The sequence below is a fragment of the Pichia kudriavzevii genome, chromosome 5 (genome assembly GCF_003054445.1).
Source record: "Pichia kudriavzevii chromosome 5, complete sequence".
Taxonomy (NCBI): domain Eukaryota; kingdom Fungi; phylum Ascomycota; class Pichiomycetes; order Pichiales; family Pichiaceae; genus Pichia; species Pichia kudriavzevii.
Window position 1 is genome coordinate 707,581 of NC_042510.1, and position 20,073 is coordinate 727,653.

At 39.8% G+C, this 20,073-nt stretch overlaps 8 protein-coding genes across 8 annotated transcripts; 4 read left to right on the forward strand and 4 right to left on the reverse strand.

The window, feature by feature from the left end:
* Nucleotides 1–490: 490 nt before the first annotated feature.
* C5L36_0E03370 (uncharacterized protein) lies at nt 491–3,178 on the forward strand (the record flags this gene model as incomplete). The annotated part of the gene is made up of 1 exon (XM_029467895.1): nt 491–3,178. The coding sequence occupies one exon, from the start codon at nt 491–493 to the stop codon at nt 3,176–3,178; it is 2,688 nt and encodes an 895-aa protein (XP_029323755.1).
* A 95-nt stretch (nt 3,179–3,273) lies between these two features.
* On the reverse strand, nt 3,274–3,705 carry C5L36_0E03380 (uncharacterized protein; the record flags this gene model as incomplete). Its single annotated transcript, XM_029467896.1, has 1 exon — nt 3,274–3,705. The coding sequence occupies one exon, from the start codon at nt 3,703–3,705 to the stop codon at nt 3,274–3,276; it is 432 nt and encodes a 143-aa protein (XP_029323756.1).
* Nucleotides 3,706–4,108: 403 nt separating this feature from the next.
* On the reverse strand, nt 4,109–4,615 carry C5L36_0E03390 (uncharacterized protein; the record flags this gene model as incomplete). Its single annotated transcript, XM_029467897.1, has 1 exon — nt 4,109–4,615. One exon carries the CDS (start codon nt 4,613–4,615, stop codon nt 4,109–4,111), a length of 507 nt encoding a protein of 168 aa, XP_029323757.1.
* A 1,434-nt stretch (nt 4,616–6,049) lies between these two features.
* C5L36_0E03400 (uncharacterized protein) lies at nt 6,050–8,983 on the forward strand (the record flags this gene model as incomplete). The annotated part of the gene is made up of 1 exon (XM_029467898.1): nt 6,050–8,983. One exon carries the CDS (start codon nt 6,050–6,052, stop codon nt 8,981–8,983), a length of 2,934 nt encoding a protein of 977 aa, XP_029323758.1.
* Nucleotides 8,984–9,279: 296 nt separating this feature from the next.
* Nucleotides 9,280–9,681, reverse strand: C5L36_0E03410 (uncharacterized protein; the record flags this gene model as incomplete). The annotated part of the gene is made up of 1 exon (XM_029467899.1): nt 9,280–9,681. The coding sequence occupies one exon, from the start codon at nt 9,679–9,681 to the stop codon at nt 9,280–9,282; it is 402 nt and encodes a 133-aa protein (XP_029323759.1).
* A 439-nt stretch (nt 9,682–10,120) lies between these two features.
* On the forward strand, nt 10,121–10,813 carry C5L36_0E03420 (uncharacterized protein; the record flags this gene model as incomplete). Its single annotated transcript, XM_029467900.1, has 1 exon — nt 10,121–10,813. The coding sequence occupies one exon, from the start codon at nt 10,121–10,123 to the stop codon at nt 10,811–10,813; it is 693 nt and encodes a 230-aa protein (XP_029323760.1).
* A 37-nt stretch (nt 10,814–10,850) lies between these two features.
* Nucleotides 10,851–12,869, reverse strand: C5L36_0E03430 (uncharacterized protein; the record flags this gene model as incomplete). Its single annotated transcript, XM_029467901.1, has 1 exon — nt 10,851–12,869. The coding sequence occupies one exon, from the start codon at nt 12,867–12,869 to the stop codon at nt 10,851–10,853; it is 2,019 nt and encodes a 672-aa protein (XP_029323761.1).
* A 296-nt stretch (nt 12,870–13,165) lies between these two features.
* C5L36_0E03440 (uncharacterized protein) lies at nt 13,166–19,003 on the forward strand (the record flags this gene model as incomplete). The annotated part of the gene is made up of 1 exon (XM_029467902.1): nt 13,166–19,003. The coding sequence occupies one exon, from the start codon at nt 13,166–13,168 to the stop codon at nt 19,001–19,003; it is 5,838 nt and encodes a 1,945-aa protein (XP_029323762.1).
* Between the last annotated feature and the right edge of the window lie 1,070 nt (nt 19,004–20,073).

The following is a 20,073-nucleotide window of genomic DNA, read 5'->3' on the forward strand; positions in this document are numbered from 1 at the left end:
TGGATCTCAAAACAAAGACTAGCTAGTACTGACAGGACTCCACTAAACTCCTGAATCGTGAATATGGATGTGGATATAACCGAACAATAACTATTTCCCAAAGAGTACTTTAATGGCTAACATGCTAACTTCACCACTGCACGTAAACATATTGCCAAGGTACCCACAATGATGTTTCCACCAGAATATTTCTGTTCATGTTGAATTGCATTTAATATTCCCGATTAGGGAACTCGATATTGGAAAATTTGCTCGTGTGAGGGCTCAGTAGTGACTTTTCACTGCGCCGGATTAAAATCAGATATGGTAAAAATGCCGAGGCCATTTGTACTTTTCACCATTCGGTTCTGAAACGTTGGCATTGTTTTACTCTTGAACTTGAGTAGCGGTTGTATATCAGCTACCAGAGGATTGTATTTCCCACACTTGACGATCCACTGCTTCATATTCCTCCCTTTTCTTGGATTTGGAGAAATCAACAAGAAATAACATGTCTAAAAGAGACTCAATGGATCAACCTGAGGTGAAGAGGAAACGGAGAACACCACTTTCGTGCATCTCATGCAGAAATAGGAAAGTTAAATGTGACAGACATAAACCCCGTTGCTCACGATGTGAAAAGGCAAATATAGCATGTGAATACGATTCTCCAATTTTATTTTCTGAAATAACCACCTCTTCTATCGCCGGAGAGAAAGATAATTATAATATGTTCTTTGTCTCATCGTTGGAGAAGACAAATAAAAAGAATGATCCGGTGATAGACGAACCCTACGTGTCTGCAAATGGAGATACAGCCCAAGAGAAGTTAAAGAGAATCAATGAATTAAAGAAAGAGTTACACGATCTTGAACAGTCATTCAATGAAGAAACTGAATGTTTTTCGTTGATTTTAGACTACGATAACAACTCTTCTGTACATTTTGTCAGCAAATATAATGCGAGGCTCATGGCGTTTGGATCATTTATGATGTCAAGTATTTGGAAGAGAGACCCCCTAATGAAAAAGTTCATTAAGACTTTTGTCATACTAAGAAGCAAGGCGATCAAGGTGGTGCCAAGTAACGATCCTGCACATATAGTCGAAAGGTACCTTCCGCAGGCAAAAGAGGAAGGTGAGCCTAAGTATCTTAAACACATGAAAATATTCGAGTTTTTGAATAGCCAGCTAAAATCAAAGAAAAGTACCAAAATAATGCTAGATAAAGAAGGTATAGTAAAGAAAATTGAGGAAGTTATTCCACCACTGGAGGTGATCAATTTCCACTTGGAGTACTTTATGAGGTATATACATCCGTTCATTCCTATTTTGGATGAGTACATATTTAGATCAAATATTGCATCAATCATAATATCTGACAATGATAGGAGCAAACCTAAAATATCCTTGACGTCAAAATTAGACTATACTAGGATTTCTCTATTACTTGTCATTATGAGGCTTTCTTATCTTTCACTACATTTGAAAATTTCAATGACAGAGGAGACGTTATCGCCAATTATAGATTATGTCTTGTCTTTCCCTCTAAATCCGGACATATTCAATATAGTCCAGGCTTCGTTGGATAAGCTTCAATACTTGAGGAAAACTTCAACAGAGACGTTTCAGCTATTACTACTTATTCGATTTTATCAATGTCGTGCATGCGAAGATGGTGATGGGTTTGTGGGTACCGACGGGAAAGTGTTTGTTGGATTGATTACTTCTACTGCAAAAGTTCTAGGCCTTGACACTAAATTCAATGACCCCCGACCGATACATGAGCATGAAGAGAATATAGATATGAACTCTTTCCCGTTACATCTCAGAATGAACCTCTTGACACGAGGTCCTGGTCCATTTATAAATTTATGGAAAAAACTTGGAATTTTGACGTTGGAAGCTGATTTGGGTCACTCGATGGTTTCAGGCGCATGTCCCTTGATTGATCATGACCCAGAGATGAGTAGAAATCATGGTCTAATGTTTGACAAAGTCAACTCGAATGTTATTGACTTGAAACTTGAGGAAACAATTGTTAAAAGATTGCAATTATACGAAGAAATAGATTATCCAGTTGCTCAATTATTTGCCAAATTACACAGTTACAAGTCCAAAGCAAAAGTTGTAGAGGTTGAAGAGTCTCTAAGGAATATTTATCAGATCATTGAGGAAAAGTACCGATTAGTGGATGTTGTTGATGAATACAGCAGGTTATCCAACGTCATGACTTTGAAGTCAATTATTGAAGTTTTCAATTCAATGTTAATGATACAGTATTCGTTGGTGTTACATCAGGAACATAATGCTTTAAAATATCCGGCTATCGAGGAGGACTGTAAGAAGAAAATCCTAACCAACATCCCCACTATATTGACCCAATCTATAGTATTAGCCGATAGCATGCTTTTGGCATGGACGAAAATAAGCTCGTTTACTTTTAATCAATTACAAAACACTGAGGCAGAGTACAAGGATTTTATTCTTATATTGGCTCCTGCTATACAAAACGCCCTTCCTAAACTCATGATGATTTTGTTTTTCATTTCAATAAGGATCTTAACTTTCAGTCATGCTATCAAAGCAAATGGACGGAGTAACGAATTTGCGAACAAAATCGTGCAATTTGAGAAAATGAATAAGCACGTGTTGATTTTAATGAAAACGATGATCATAGTTGGAGAACGACTAAGTATAAACTGGTATGCTGCGTTACGAAGCTACCTATATTTTAAGAAGTTGGTAGAGTGGTTTGAAAGTGGTGGCAAGTTTGCCCTTGATTTCCAAATTGAGTACAGCAGAACTGTTGAATTAAAGGACATCTCCGAGGATATCAGGAACCTGAAACAGGTGGAAATGGTCAATAGCATTTTGACTTCATTTGATGATATAATCATTGAGAATTTAAATTTGAAGTTTGAAGTGATGGAAAAGAACTATGGTTTAGACAACATTCATGGGATTTACAAATCGGTGTTTGTCAAATACGAGAGTGCAGACATGAGCACCATCCCGGATGATATGTCGTTCATGCAAAGCGGCACAACACCGGATGATCACAACTATTACACTAATGCCGGCATATTTGAGCCAAGCGAATTTATCGATTGGGATGATGTTACAAATTGGTTTAACCAAGGCAACGTGTTTGGTGATATAGGGGATTCGTTAGAGCGTGAAATAAATAGTTTTATATAGGTCTATTAGTGAACATAGTCAGTGGTAATAGAAGTAGTACGGGAGGGGAAAGAATAGTATGATGCACACTTTATCTCACCATTTTGTGGAATCAGTTAGTCCCCTCTCTTTGATTTGAAACCTTCAGATTCGGGCGTGTACACGCCCTGCATGATACTCAATTCCAGCAACTTGTTTCTCCGTTCAGCCTCCTCTTGTCTTATGATATTTTCAAACCGAATAACCTCTCTCTCGGCATGGAAGGCTGCTGCTGATGCAATCCAAATGGTGTGATAGAACATTCTGATTCTCCAGCCAAATGCTCGATACAAGGGGGAACGCCAACGAATGAGCAACTCTGTTGGAATGGAAATCAACCCACCATATAGGGCACCAACGAAGGTTGCCTTCAAGATTGCCGAGTTCAACCGCTTCAGATGTTCCTTGGAGGTGTGATGCATATTCTGATTAGAAAATCCGCCATTGAAATCATTGGTTTCTCTTTGCTCAGGGGTCAATGTCTTACTTTCCACTGTGTCTTGAGTCATTCTTCCTTTGTTGCTGTGGGTTCTATTGTAGGCTCTTTAGATTAGTAGGCACTACACACGCAGGTGGAACTACAAGAAAAGAACTTATACAGACAGACAGTGTGATAGACAAACAGTAAAAGAGTACCAGTTAGGACGTACTAACAGAAGTGATGGTGATGGTGTTATATAGATTAGAAAATTATCATCAGCGGGGTCTCGTAGAAGGAGACCAAATCCCGACGATTTTCGTGCTCATTTCAGTGTGGGTCAATTTGGAATGGTTTTTTGGAGAGGGTCTCTCCTCTCCACCAAGGGAACATCCAAGAAACACCACAATGTAGGGTATATTCCAGGAGAATGTGTGGATATAACTGCAAGGAATGGGGAAAGGTTAGAACGTCCTCTATATTGAAAGTATAGGCTAGAGTTGCAATGAGTGGCGGACCTGTTGTCTGACAATTTCGTCGTACTTGTCCCTGTTGCTTCTCCATAACTTTGCGGCATCCACGTTTGCTGGAGAATTTGGGTTTGGGTCTGCAATCATTGACGAAACAGACAACAGGATCTTTTCTATACTTTGCAGCGGACCCCATCTCTCATTTGCCGGTTCGTAGTTGAGGGGATCGTTCCCGGAGGCATGTAGAATGGAGATGCAAACCGTGCCGTCTTTATAGACGTTTGGATGTAGTATAGGAGTGACAAATTTCATCTTTGGTGGCGACAATGGATAATCGGAGGGGAAGTCTAGTGTTGCTTCGAAAACTCCAAATTCGTAGGGTGTATCGGTTGGTCCAGTTATTAAACACTTCCAATGAAAGAGGTCATTCTCTGAAATTGGACACGCTACTATTCCCTCTGTTGGATTTTCATTGAGCTCACGAAGTTCCCGAAGTAGACGTTTTTGTGCTGTGGTGATTTTAGGAGGCATGGAGACAACCGATATGCAATGAAGGTGGCGTAGTGTAGTGTAGTGTAGTGTAGAGTATTGTAGGATATAACAGTGTAGTGTACTGTTGAGAGAGAGGCCTACTTGAGGAGTTAATTTGTCAAGCAAAAAACGCCAAAAGGGAAAATCGAGAACTTGTGAGTGTCTTCTCTTTCAATGCAGATAAGAGAACGGCCAACAACGAAAAAGAAGGAAAAGGCAGCCGTACTATGTCCTGTGGAGGAACACCAAGAAAAATGTGTACAAAGGGGAGTATACAGTGTGGTTTCGTTGAGATGATGCAAATGGATAACCGAGTCTCTCCATTGACACCTTGGTACAAATCATACAATTCTACTATACATAGATACATGTCCGAAAAGTCTAGCCTTGTTCATAATGGTCTAACCATGTCGATATTATCGGACCGATAGATAAACTAATCTGCCAACAGATTCCCTTCAAGGTGAACCATACAATAGACAATAGAGATATTCTATTGCTGTTCACAGGTCGGATTTGTTCTCATCAAAGAAGGAAAAAAAAAAGCTTCTAGATGGACCGGTCCTTTACTTTTACTTGTTCTTCCTAGCTATCAACATATTCGTATGGATACAAATATCCATATCCATATCCCTATCCACCTCCATCTTCCTCCTTTCTTTCCCTTGTTCCTTCCTGAAAGAAAAGGTGGGCTTGGCAATTGCCAATTGCCAATTGGCAATAGCGGCCAACGTCAAGTCCCGGAGGTTTTTTTCGTTGTTTTCTGATTTGCGCGCCTCTTTTGCCTCTTTGGTAATGGGGGAAGAACGGAAAAACAGAAGTGTAAAATATTAGACACCAAAAATTAGCCCTAATTTTTTAGGCTCACAATTAGAACTAGTCTTAAAAGGGGCAATTCAAAGAGAGGATAATCGTGGGTGTCCCGGAGGTTTACAGTCCCTCACATTATATTTTAGTTTTATTTTTTTTTTTCCATGATGCGAAACAGGTGAAAATGAAGAACCGAAAAAAAAAATGGCGATAGAGAGGAATAATGGAGCCATTCAAATTGTAAAAAAAAAAAAAAAATCAATGGATTGTTTTCCTGGAAAGAATGAACAAGACAGAAATATGTTAGCCAGGTGGAGTTGTTGTGACATTTCTTTCCCCAGATTTTGAAATGACTGAATAGCCATTTTCTTCTCTACACGTCTTTTATTACATTAAACAGCACACAAGCGTAGTAGCGTCGTAACACATCAACATACTTACATACTGTGACATCCACCAAGACATACAAACAAGCATTAACACGCCGATTGATTGTCATACATTGTATTCCCATTGATTGTCATACTCTGTGCTCGCATTGATTGTCATACTCTGTGCTCGCATTGAAGGTTTCTCCACAGTTTACCTTTTCATACAGTGAAATATTCCATTACAGGAGCTCCAATGTCCGTTTCTCAACACCGGATCCCAGTGGTTTCGGAGAGTTTAGTCGGTGACAAAAGTAATAAGACCACCACCAATAACAACACCGAAAATAATACCAACAATAATACCAACAACAACAGCAAGCAAGAATCCATAGTCACCAGCCCTTCTCAGTTGAACTCTTTGTTGAATCCTTCTAAGTCGTCGACAGCTTTAAGCAGAATGGACCAGCAGCAGAAGTCGGCCCCTCCTGGCTCGAACATCTCGGACAAACATTTACAATCTTCTAAGGTGCATACTTCGGAAGCCACCAATGTTAGAAATGGAGAAGGTGTCGCTGCAGACGATGAGGAGGAAGACGAAGAAGAAGATGAGTATTCAGGGAAACCCAACCAAACGCATAGTGATAGCGAATCCATGAAGATTGATGGGAATGTTGGAATAAGGTCTAATCAGAAGACACCTAGGAAGCGATCAAAAGTTTCTAGAGCCTGTGATGAATGTAGAAGGAAAAAAGTTCGGTGTAATGCCATTCTTGATCCAAATACAAGCGAAATACAGAAAATTTGTACCAATTGTGAAAAGAGTAACGACAAGTGTACATTTACTAGGGTGCCTCTGAAAAGAGGCCCTAATAAGGGATACAACAAGAAAAACATAAACACATCATCTCCAAACAGGGATCCACGCTCGAGGTCTAACTCTAACCCGAACCCCAACTCTATTCCAAACCCGAACCCAAAATCTATAAAGAAAAGTGGCAGTATTAGTGGTGAAACAAACAAACCTTTGTCTTACCTTCCGATTAGCAATGAACAAAATCCATCAAGACAACACTTTATCTTACCCCCTCTAAATTCGATTCCATTTAGGAACCCTGTTGAACAGAATAATCAGCGTCCATATCCTTCTTCGCATCCACATCCACATCCACATCCACATCCACAACAGCACCAGCAACAGCAACAGCAACAACCGTTATCACCATCTCCACAGGCTGAACTATATCCAACTCAGCAACAGATAGAGTTACGACAACACCCACAACAGCACTCACCACAACAAAACGCTGTTTCTTCCAATCAGCAAGGAATCTTTTGGAAGGTGCCGGTGGAAATGCCTTCATTTTCACCCGAGGCAATCAATTCTAGAAGAAGGAGAGGCTCGGTAGAGTCAATAAGTTCTTTGTCATCTTCGGGCTCGAATAAAAGGCTAATGACAGGCAAAGGTAGTTTCAGCAGTAATACAAAATCAGGATTTGGAGTTGAAGCATCTGATTCTGAAGATGAGTTTTTCTCAAATAATTTGAACAGGTTGTCAAGATCAAATTTCCAGGTGCCGTTCAAATTGCAACATTCCAGAAGGGGTTCTGTCGACACCAATAACGAATCAAATAGGTCAAGTCTTTCTTCTATTGGGTCTCTTAATTTATCACAATCACAGCTGCAAGCGCAACCGCAATCACCTATAATGCCAATGTCTGGCGTGGTTTTGCCACCGCAGGTCAATGATGTAAGGGAAAGGATTTTCACTTTATTGGATTCTTATTATAAAACCCTATACCCCCAATACCCTTTAGTTCCCCCATCAATGGTCATGAAGAATTCAATCCAGTCGATAATTGGGGGTTCTGAGTTTTCCACCGTTATTGATATTTTACATTTATCGTTACAATCCGTGCTAACTTTAACCAATTCACCAGAGGGGTTACTTCATATAACAAGAGCCTACGAGATAGCCATATCGATTTTTGTCTCCAAATCGGCGATATACTCATCAACTTCTGCAAAGATTGTTTTAACATCATCACTAACATTACTGAATTATGCGATTGTTTTATCGGGTTATGAGTATTCTCTCGGGTTTGGTGTTGCCTTCTCCTTTATGAAAGATTGGTTTGTTTTCCGTGAAGGATATGACAGTCCAAGTTTTGTGCAACTGATTCAGTTAGTCGTATTAGATTCATTATATTCACTTTATTTCGGAGTACCAAGGAGTAATACAGTTTGCTTTGCAATTGACGGTAATTTTATCGAAAGTTTTTTCAAAGAGGTTGAATTTCCAATGGATGTTGATATAGAATGGGTCTCAATCGGATTACACTTGGTTGTACTAAATAATAAGTTACAGGAAATGGATACACTGGGTAAGTTGGATTCAATTGAAGTCACAGGAACTAGATACAAATTCATGGCTATAATAAAATTATATTATGAGCTATTCACATACTGTCAAAGGCTAAATGTTCAGCAGGTGATTAACGAATATAATTCAGTTATTGATAACTCAACAGAGTTTAGTAGCATTACCGAGGTATTGGAGAAGTACATTTACAATGTCGAACTAGACATCTCCAAAATTACCAAGAAACTGACAAACTTGATTGATGAGCAGTGTGATGATTTAGAGATAACGAAACCGAATGTTTTAATTTCGTTGATATTGGTCAAATGCTATCACATTTCTACGAATTGCGAAGTTTTAGTTAACTCGTTGCTAACTTTGAACCAAATGTTGGATTTGTCCAATAATACAAACAGCGGACTAAATAAAAACACGATATCCAATAACCAAACTCCGTCCTCGACCAACGAGTCAACCAGTACTAGAAGTAGAAGTAGCAGTATCAATAGTGTCAATGTGATAAGGAGCGGATCGGCATCAACACAAGTGTATTCGTTAACCGACTACAATCATCGATTGTTGAAATTAAGGGATAGTATCAGGGGAAACATACGGCGATGTCTGGCAATCAATCAAACACACAGGCACTGTATTGAAATTATGAGTCAATTAGAGAGATCTCCTAAACCCGATATCAACGTTCCTAGAACTAATAGCAATTCTGAGATCAAGTATTCTGTGGTTATTCAAAGTTGGATAAGATTAGTTAATGTGTTTTTGACCAGCGAAATCACCAAAGAAGGCATCAATGGGTGGTGTTATGCTTGAACGTGTGCTTTGCCCATGTTGACTGATGGATTTACCCTGTTCTTTTTCACCTTTGTCGCCTTTTTCGTGTCCGTTTTCTTTTTCCTTTATTAGTTTTCCCTTTGTGTTAGTTTTCCTTTGTGTTAGTTTTATTTGTTTCCTTGTTTGGTCTAGTACAATTTCATCACACCCATCTTTTATTCTTCCTCTCTTAATTTCCGAAAGTGAACAAAAAATGTTTTTTGTATATTATTGTAATAAAGTACACACAAAGTAAAAGAATATAGTATAGAAAAAAAATACAATCAATTACTAACCTACTTTAAACGGGCGCTATTCAATGGATTTCCCTGGCTTATATGGTTAGGATTGTGTTCAGTAACCTGCGCAAGACTACCTGCAGGAAACTCATTTGACTTTGCATCAAGCAACTTGTTGTTGCTTGGTATTCCAGGCGGATTAGGGTTCTCGCCCTGTACAAGCACTTCTGCTTGCTCGTTCGACAGTGTGTCCTCCAAATGGTTCTTTGGCTTGTCGCCGTCATTGGCACCCAATGCCACCTCGGCACCTTCCCGATTGGAAACTGTATCTAGCAACTGGTTGCTAGGTGGCTCGTCCTCCTTGTCCACGTCAAACTGCTGCTTGTTGTTCTCCGTGTCCAATAGTCTGTTTCTCTCTGGCGTCTCAAACGCCTTTCTGATCTTGCTGAAAATACCCATTGTATGCTCTAATAGAAGTTTGACTTGTCTCTGAATTTGTCCTGCAACCAAACGCTACAAAACTCAAAAAAAAAACCAAACACACTCTTATCAACATTAGGCCAGCATCCTCTTCTTCGACACCCTTCACAACTGTGGACACTCCTCCCTTTATATGGCACCCCCAAAAATCGGTAATGAACCCACCTTCTAATGCGGCTCTACCTATCCCGCTCTTGGCGATGGCCGAGCCTCCCGGAGAGAAGTGGCTTCTCTGTGGCCCACCGCGTCCTATCAATTTTAACTGGAGATGACTTGATGCACCAAAGAGATAGTCACCTGTGTGGTTTTCGTACTTTGGATGGCGATAACGGTGATAGCCACGATTAAGCCACGTTTCTCCTTCCCCCCTTTTTCTCTTGTTCACCCTTACAGGAGAGTCTACTGACTTTGTTGATAAATGACAGTGCATGGCAAATACAGGCTGGCATTATTGGGTCATGGCAATGGTGTTCCTCTGAGAGGAGTTATTTTCGACATGGACGGAACCCTAACAAAGCCTCAAACATGGATGTTTGCTGAGATGCGTAAACAGCTATCTGTCCCGGACGGCGTGGTGATTCTAGATTATTTACTGGACATTCCAGACGGCCCATTAAGAGAGGAAGCAGAGGGGAAGATCCGTGCCATTGAGGAGAGGGCCATGCATGAGCAGGAACCAACTCTTGGTTTGAAGGAGCTCTTTCTCAACTTGAGGACATGCAATGTCAAAACGTCGATATGTACAAAGAACGTTGCAAAGCCGGTGGATGCCTTTTGTAGCAAATTTTTAAAAGATAGAGAATTGGTCACTGGTCCCATTATAACGAGGAACTTCTATCCGCCAAAACCTTCTCCCAAACCGTTGTTGCATATCATTGATTCATGGGGGGTTTCACCTCACCAAGTGCTGATGGTGGGCGATTCCCGTGAGGACATGCAGGCTGGCTTGGAAGCCGGATGTGCGGTTGTGCTGTTACGACACGAGGATAATGGCGATTCAGAAGCTGCATTTGCAGTTGAGGGATCAAAGTCTAAATTGGATGGAATTGTGACAGATTTCTTTGAGCTCTACAAACTTCTACAGGATGGAATCGTGGTGGATAGAATTTAAGATGCTATACTAGATATATATATATGGGTCTTTCTTTTTATCGAACAATAAAGTCGCCACTTTTAGAAGTGTATTTGACACCCTTGAATGGTTTGGCCTTGATTCCACCAGATAAAACCTTGACCCCTTGAACTTTAATGCCACTTGGGACACTGCCATGATGTCTGTAATTCACTTTCAAGAATTTTGGCTTTATTGGAACCTTTTTTTCCTCATTGCAATCGCCAATTCCTATACACCCACGTAATGTATATCTACCACCAATGACAACGTCGGAGTCCATCACCCATTTGTAACTATTCCCAGATTCGGAATGTATTATAGTACCTGTACTACTCCTTAAAACTTTCAACTGTAGGTTGGGATCTTCGTCACTGGTACTCTTGTTAGCTCCATAGGTAGCAGTACCATTGAAGTCTCTACCGGCCTCACCTAGACCATCCTCATTTGATGACAAATCAAGCGATGATGCCGATTCAGGAAGGAAAATCTCAATTTCAATTGCTTCAATCTCCTTGACATTGACATCGTTTGTTCCAAATCCCGAATTAAGTCCGCACCCAGTGCTCAGGACAATCTCAAATTCATTTTTATTTGTACCTAAGCCAGAGTAGAGTTCAACACCAATCGATCCCGCATATTTTGATATATCCAAATCAGGATTCGAGTCTCCCATTTCCAAGAGATCAATGTGGTAAGTCAACAACTTACATTTCTCATCAGGCGGAACTAGCTCTATTATCTTACCGCCCGAATTTGTCCAAACCGACTTATCAATGGCATGGTGTAAGGACGGATAGCATTCATCCAAATCTATTCCATATGGTGCATTCAACTGGATTTCTAGATTAGGCGATCCTGGCAATGAGGTAGTCAGATCAATATGGCCATGAATGACCGATTTGGAGAACAATGCATCGGAGTTTATATACGGATTTCTATTAGCAGTGGGAAATGAGGTATAATTTCCCTTTAAATTCTTCAGCGCCTTGTTACCACCCTTCGGGTAAATAGTCACATCTATAGTTTCATAAAGATCGATATAAATTTCATTTTGAGCATTCTTAACTTGTGTCGACCTCCAAGGGAATTTATTGCCGGATTTTTCTAGTATTGTTGAGTAATTGAAGGTATTTGTTGGCTCTGGCGTATTATCATTCCTAATGTTCGGTATATAGCCACTTTTGAAGGTCGAGATTGACGATGCTGCAGTGTTTTGTATTTGTTTGGTAGCAGAAACAAGCTTATCTATTATACTATCGTTAGGAAGTAATTCTCTTAGTTGGTTGAGATCAGAAATCAAAGGAACAGATGCATCAAACAACTCTTGCAATAACATCACTATTGTATGTGATTTAATTCTTATTTTATGCGCCGTTAGTGTATCGGTTTGCAACATCATCTTCATGGCTTGTGCTAAAATGTCAAAAAAATTGATATACTGTAGCGGGTTAAGTACATTGTAAATATGCTGGCTCTTAGCTGAATCTTCAGTTACATCTTGTGTATTATTTTCTGTTGTTTTACAGTCATTGTCAGAGAAAGCGTTGTGTTGATTTATGTCCGACCAATGCCCTTCTTCTTCTCCTTTTGTCTCTTGTCCATTCACTTGATTATCATCTTTTTCATAGTCTTCTTCCACTGCTGTTCCTTCTTCGCATGCTTCCTCTCCCTCATCGTCATCGTCATCGTCATCGTCGTCCTCGCCCTCATCCTCGTCATCAGATACTACTTCTAAGGTTCCTGGACGAGAAGTCCCTACAGCCAGGATATAGAGATCTTCACATTTGCACCATGCTGCAGTCCATTTCGAGTCCAACTTCACGACCGGATCCAAACCAATGGATTCAGATGACGGGTCAGCTTCAAAGATTCTTTCATAAGATGCACTCTCTAAAGATAGTATCGAAGTTGAACTCTGTGGATTGATTTCACGCTTGATTGTAAGTAGCTGGTTCTGAATGTATGAGAAAGACGGCACATTCGGATCCAATTGATACTGGAATACGGGGTCTTGTTCCGTATCAAGAATATAGATGGCATCTATAAATCCCATTCTTGGTTGTTGTAACTCCCCTTTTTGCTTTTCAACGGAGGATTTACTCCTTTAATAACGTATCGGTATTGAATAATGGAGATTCATGTAGCAGTGGAAAGGGAAATCACAAATTTTGTTGATCGGTGCACGGATGTGTCAACACCTGAACAACTTTGAGCGAAAACTCTGCTTTGCACGTTCCACTATAAAGGTGGGCTTTTTCCCTCGCCAGAATTCAATGAGGGGTCTCACATTTCGCGTCGTTTGGGGCTCAGCGGAAATATCGTAAACAATAACCAACCACCATACAAGCAATGTCCCGTTTGGAACGTCTAGTGACAATCTTGGAGACTGGATCGACCCCTTATGTTAGAAATACAGCAGCAGATCAGCTTGCAGACTTGGCCAAGCAGCATCCTCATGATACACTGAACTTGCTATCCAGGGTTTACCCGTTTCTGTTCCATAAGAAATGGGAAACCAGGATATCTGCATCGAGGGCGTTTGGTGGTATAATATCTCATATACCTCAATGGGATCCAAATGCCGATGAGGAGACGGCGGCGTCAACAACAGACCAGTGTAAGATGGAGAACGAAGAGGATATCAAGGTAAAATTGGAAGAAGACTGCGATGATGAGGATCAAGAATTCAAGCTGAAGTTGGAGAAATTATTAAATACCGATGAATACGAAGCAATGCTAGTGTCTTTCCAAGATTGGAATCTAAATGAAATCTTGACATCAGGCTGTGTATTACTCTCTGCTACTGACGATTCCTTCAATGTCTTCAAGTCGGATAGCGCCGGGGAGTTGATGAACAAAAAATTGAAAACTTCGACATTCACAAAGAAAATTGGATATGATGAACTAATGACACAAATTAAAGTTAAGACGGAAATTGAACGTGAACCAAGTGTTCCTTCCGATTCATCATCTCCAGTGAAAGAGGAAAATGTGGACACTCCTTCCCAGTCTGCCAAGGTTTCAGCAAGAATGCGTGCTCTTGCTAAAAGAAAGGCCAAACTAGGGAATTCAAAGCCAATGAACGTAGATATCACACAGAGTACAATCTCAAATCAACTATCAAGGTCCGAGAAGCTCTCTTTAGATTCAAATCCGAAAAATGAACTGGATATTACGTCTCAGCAGAATGGTACAAAGCTAGTTATAGAAAATAAACCATTGCAAGAGACGGTTTCCTCCTTTGCTAAGTTTGCTGATCATGTTTGGATCTTACAAGGTGTTTATGAACTTTTAATAAAATCTTTATTTTCGCCAGACTGGGAAATTAGACATGGCTCAACTTTAGGCTTGAGAGAAATAATGAGGTTTAAAAATCAAGCCCTATCGGCTGGTAGGGTATCTAACAAATCAAGGTCGGAGAATGACGAAAGAAACAAAAAAACCCTAGAGGATCTAATTGTCAGGATATTGGCTATTCTATCAATGGATAGGTTTGGTGATTACGTGTCTGATACTGTTGTTGCTCCTGTCAGGGAAAACGCCGCACAAGTTTTGGCCGCAGTCATCCGTTGGGTTGATGATAAAACACTTCAAATTATGTTCACATGTCTATGTGACTTGATAAAGCAAAATTCTCTCCCGAGGGTTATATGGGAAGCTAAACATGGTGGCTTGTTGGGTCTGAAGTATTTTGTGTCAATAAAACCTGAATTTTTGATCAGCAATTCTAACCTGTTCTGCGAAACTGCTAATATTGTTATCAACTGTTTACGTGGGAGTCCCAATGACATTGATCGTGACGATGATGTTCAAACAGTTGCAGCATCCGTCATTATACCAATCACCAAACAGTTTGTCTCACTACAGTCAGATTTAGTTAAGGAATTATTATCTGTGCTCTGGGGATGTTTGATAGATTTGAAGGATGATCTAGCTGCCGCAACTGGTTCTGTAATGGATCTATTAGGAAGTCTTTGTTGCGAGAAACTAGTCATTGACGTATTACATGAAATGTCCACTTCTTCGGAAGATTGGAACTTCGCCAAGCTTGTTCCAAGGCTATATCCATTTTTGCGTCATAGTCTCACAAACGTTAGGAAATCAGTCTTGAAGACTCTACTTTCATTTTTAGACATACCCGATGAGAAAATGTCGTTATGGATTGATGGGCAGATAGTCCGGCTGATATTTCAGAATATCTTGATGGAAAGAAATCACGAACTTTTAGAGTTATCTTTTGTTCTATATGAAAAGTTGATAGATTATATGACCAAAAAATCAACCCCAATTGACTCGATTTTGCAGGAGCATATAATACCTTTAATTGATTTGATGAATACACCAATTGGATTACCAAGGTTCAATTATTCAATGAATCCAACTAATATCCTAAGGCCGTCTGGTCAGTTCATGACCCCTTCGGATATACAATTAACTGGTATCAATTTTAAGCAATCAAATACAGTTCATTCTACCCATGAGCATCATGATAAAAGAAGAAAAAGGAAAGCTGATTTAGAAACACCCAAAAGCCCCCCTGTTGAAAACAAATCCACCGGAATCCCGACATCAGAGTATGATTTACAAGTTAATATAGATGCCCCAATGATAAATGTTGATGTCACTTTGGTTCCAATTGAAACTATTTATAGAACGAGATTATTAGCTGCAGCTGCTCTAGGCCGGACAATGTCAAGGTATTGTAATGAAGAAAAACTCCTTGCAATATTAAAAATTCTAAAAGAAAACATGCTAAGCTCATACATTACCCCCCGGATGATTTCATCTTGGGTATTGAATGAATATTTCTCATCCATAATCAAGTTAGGTAGAGTTGAAGGTGTTGATTACTCTAAAATTTCACAATATGTCAACCCACTTCTAATTGAATTGTTAACTTCATCCTCTTCTTCATTCCCTTTCTTCAAGGAATTGGTTCCATTATTGAAAAGTACAAGATTTCAATGTAATTATTTGTTGTTATTATTTCGGGAACAGGCCCATCTCTCACCTTCCAAACTTAAGTCGATTGCTATTTTAGTTCAGGGTGAATCTGAAGCTGGTCCAGGAGCTTTCTCACTAAAAGATGCACAAGATATTGTTGAGAACTGGTTTGATAGTAGTTACAGGACACTCTCTGCATCAACAAGAATATCAGTTGGTAAACTATTAGAAAATGAGCGAGACCGGATCAGACGAAGTATCACTGAAGTTAATGATGAGTATCAGAGCAGGTTGAATTCTACCCTTTCATCGATTGCTGGTGCATATATACATTCCATCAATTTTGAAGGTGAAGGTAAATTGCCGAACAAGCTAAATCCAGTCATTAGATCATTAATGGATGGCGTCAAGTTGACAAATTCCAATGAAATACAAAACTACACCGCTTCGAATGTTGCATACTTAGTTGGGCAATTAATAAAAGAATCAAGAATTTCGATTGCTGAAAAGATCGTGAAAAACTTGTGTGGGTTCTTGTGTGTTGATCCCGCTGAAGTTCCTGAATATTCCCCGAACAAAAACTATGATGGTATTTTGAGTTTGATCAGAGAAGGCAGAGAGGCAAATATGGAAGATGAAATCATACCCGTACCAACTGCAGATGATAATGAAAAACAAAGGATTGATTTTCAGATAAGGTCGGCCATTATCAAGAGGAGAGGAGGTAAAGTTACGTTAGAGTCGTTAGTTTCCCTATTTGGTCCGGAGTTATTTAGCAAACTACCAAAATTAAAGTCCCTGATGTTGGATCAGTTTGTGCTGTTGAACAAAAATGTTGACGAATTAACAGATAAAGAAGGTCAAAGTGTCATTGATTCTTATGAACTGATAAACACGTTATTTCCACATCTTAACTCTGGAATTAGAGGTGAAATATTGGCCAAATTAAGTGAATTAATGCACGGTTTGCTATCATCAAAGTCTGTTTTCCGTTATTCTGCAGCCAAATGTTTGGCGACTATCATAAGCACAATGCCTACCCAGGGATTCCAATATTTGGTTGAGGACATTTTACCACTATTAAGCAACCCATTACATGTTGAACAAAGACAGGGTGTTATTGAATGTATATATCACGTTGTTCAATACATGGGTTCTAAAATTTTACCCTATGTTGTGTTTTTGATTGTTCCAGTGTTGGGTAGAATGAGCGATTCTAACAAAGATATCAGGTTATTGGCGACGTCGACTTTTGCACAGATCATAAAGTTAGTGCCATTGGAGTCTGGAATTGTTGATCCTGTTGATATGCCCCAGAGGCTATTAGATAGTAGGCAGAAGGAGCGTGAGTTTTTAGCACAAATGATGGATCCAAGTAAGATTGAGCCATTTGAATTGCCTGTTAGTATTAAGGCAACTTTGAGAAAATATCAACAAGAAGGTGTTAATTGGCTGTATTTTTTGAATAAATATCATCTACATGGTATTTTATGTGATGATATGGGATTGGGTAAGACCTTACAGACCATTTGTATGATTTCAAGTGATCATTATCTGCGAGCTGAGAAGTTTGCCAAAGATGGGTCTATTGAGAATAGGAAATTACCATCTTTAGTTGTTTGTCCGCCATCGCTCACAGGTCACTGGGAGCAGGAGGTCAACCAATATGCGCCATTTATGAAGGTGTTAGTTTATGCTGGTCCACCTACAGTGCGAAACACATTGAAGGATGAAATCAACAGTAAAGTGCCTGATGGCATTGATATTATTGTGACTTCGTACGACGTTGTTAGGAACGATATTAGCTTTATCAGTCAATTTGATTACAATTATTGTGTTTTAGATGAGGGACATATAATTAAGAATGCCAAATCTGTGTTGAGTAAGAGTGTGAAACAGCTTCGATCTGAGCATCGGCTAATTTTATCGGGTACTCCTATCCAGAACAATGTTGTTGAACTATGGTCATTATTTGATTTCCTTATGCCTGGATTTTTAGGTACATATAAGCAGTTTGACACTAGGTTTGCCAAGCCTATTGCGTTATCGAGGAAGAACAAGGGCAAAAAGGAGCAAGAGAGGGGGTCATTATTATTGGAGAGTTTACATAAGCAAGTGTTGCCATTTATGCTGAGACGATTGAAGGAGGATGTTTTGGGTGATTTACCACCGAAGATCATCCAAGATTATTACTGTGAATTATCGAATTTACAAAAGCAACTATACCGGGACTTTATTCATAAGCAGAAGAAGAACATAGTCAAAGATATCGAGGAAGTTGAAGTTGGAGAAGGATCAGATGATGATAACAGCAACGGCAAGCAACACGTATTTCAAGTTTTACAGTATATGAGGAAATTATGCAATCACCCTTCATTGGTATTAACTGAGAAGCATCCACAATTCAAAGAAGTCACGGCGTATTTGAAGAAGTACAATATGGAATTGGATGATATTGAGCATGCTCCTAAACTTTTAGCGCTAAAGAATCTATTAAAGGAGTGTGGTATAGGATTGATTGGGAATGAATCAACAGTGATATCACAACATCGAGCCTTGGTGTTTTGTCAAATGAAGGATATGTTGGACATTGTTGAGAATGACCTATTGAAGAAGCATATGCCTAATGTGACATATCTAAGGATGGATGGTTCAGTTGATCCAAGGTATAGGCAGAATATAGTGAAGCAATTCAACGAAGATCCATCTATTGATTTGTTATTATTGACCACCAAAGTTGGAGGATTAGGGTTGAATTTGACTGGTGCAGATACGGTGATATTTGTTGAGCACGATTGGAATCCAATGAATGATTTACAAGCTATGGATCGGGCGCATCGATTAGGACAAAAGCGGGTGGTCAATGTTTATCGGTTAATTACACGAGACACTTTAGAGGAGAAGATTATGGGATTACAGAAGTTCAAGATGAATCTTGCCAACACGATTGTCAACCAACAGAATGCCGGATTGGCGTCGATGGACACGCACCAGTTATTGGATCTGTTTGATGCAGACAAGGTCGACGAAGGCGAGGGGCGAGATGGAGAGGTTGAGAAGCGGTCAGACGGTGAGCATGTCAAGAGCAAGGCGAATGGTGCCAAAGGTATTGAGGATGTTACGGACGATGGTGGGTTAGGCGGCAAGGCTGGCAGTGTAGTAAAGGAATTGGGCGAGTTATGGGATGCCCGTGAGTACGAGGAGGAGTACAATTTGAATACGTTTATCGAGACGCTCAAATGAGAGACAACAAGATATCTACAGATATAGAGAGATGAGGAGACGAAACAAAGAGACGAAGAGACGAAACAAAGAGACGACAAACAGAGTACTACGAATATAGAGTGTATTTCGACCTGTGATGTCTGTGATGTAATACATAACAACCAATAACTAAAGTAAAAAAATACCAATGCCCTAAAGCTAGCATATGTGGTAATGTAAACTGTCAATGCAGCACGACAAACAAGTGTTTCAGCACATGACCTCATTGATTCGGCAAGGGATTTTATTTTTTTTTTTTTTTCCAGTTTTTTCCATATTGCTTTTTTTTTTTTAATTCCCTCTGGCATTTCTTCCATTGCTTTTTTTTTCGATAACTTTTCCTCTCTCCCCCCAATACTCTTTTCCAGCTCTATTTCTATTTTAGTTCTGTTTCTCCAATTCCCACTTTCATTTTAGTTCGATATTACCTCCTACGGGTCCCGTTCTCAGAGGTGCAGCGCGCCCTCGTCTCGCCTCGTTTCTTTTTTTTTTCTTTTTCCCTCTCCTTCGCGCACGCGCGCCTCTTATTGGCCAGCGCTCGCCTCGCCTTATTTGCAGAAGTTAAAAAACAACCGCTCCATTGTTCCATTGTAAAACTGTAAAAGTGTCCCTCTTGGTTCATATTGTGACCACGGTGGCACAACCACCCAATTTGTAAACTCTTACTATATGCGGAAACCCGTCATGAAATTATAAGTTATCCATTACTCTCTCTATTGTTTAAGAAGAAAGTCTAATTAAAAGTTTCCCATTGTTCTCCAATTCTTTGGATCATCTGCTTATCGATTGATACATTGTTTGTAGTTCCCTGGCATTTCCGAAAATAACGCGTGGCCGTTTCCAGGGAGAATTTCACACTCTAAGAAGGAACATTTGTCCCGGAAACCAAGCACGAAAAAAAATAGTTGAGGTGGATCTGCCATCTTGGAGGAGGAGGACACCGGTGGGATTCGTTTGTCTCCTTGGCGTGTGTGTGTGTGTGTGTCCTTACTGGATTTGTTTGTTTTGTTTGTTTTGTTTGCTTGGTTTGTTGTATGTGTTGTCTGTGT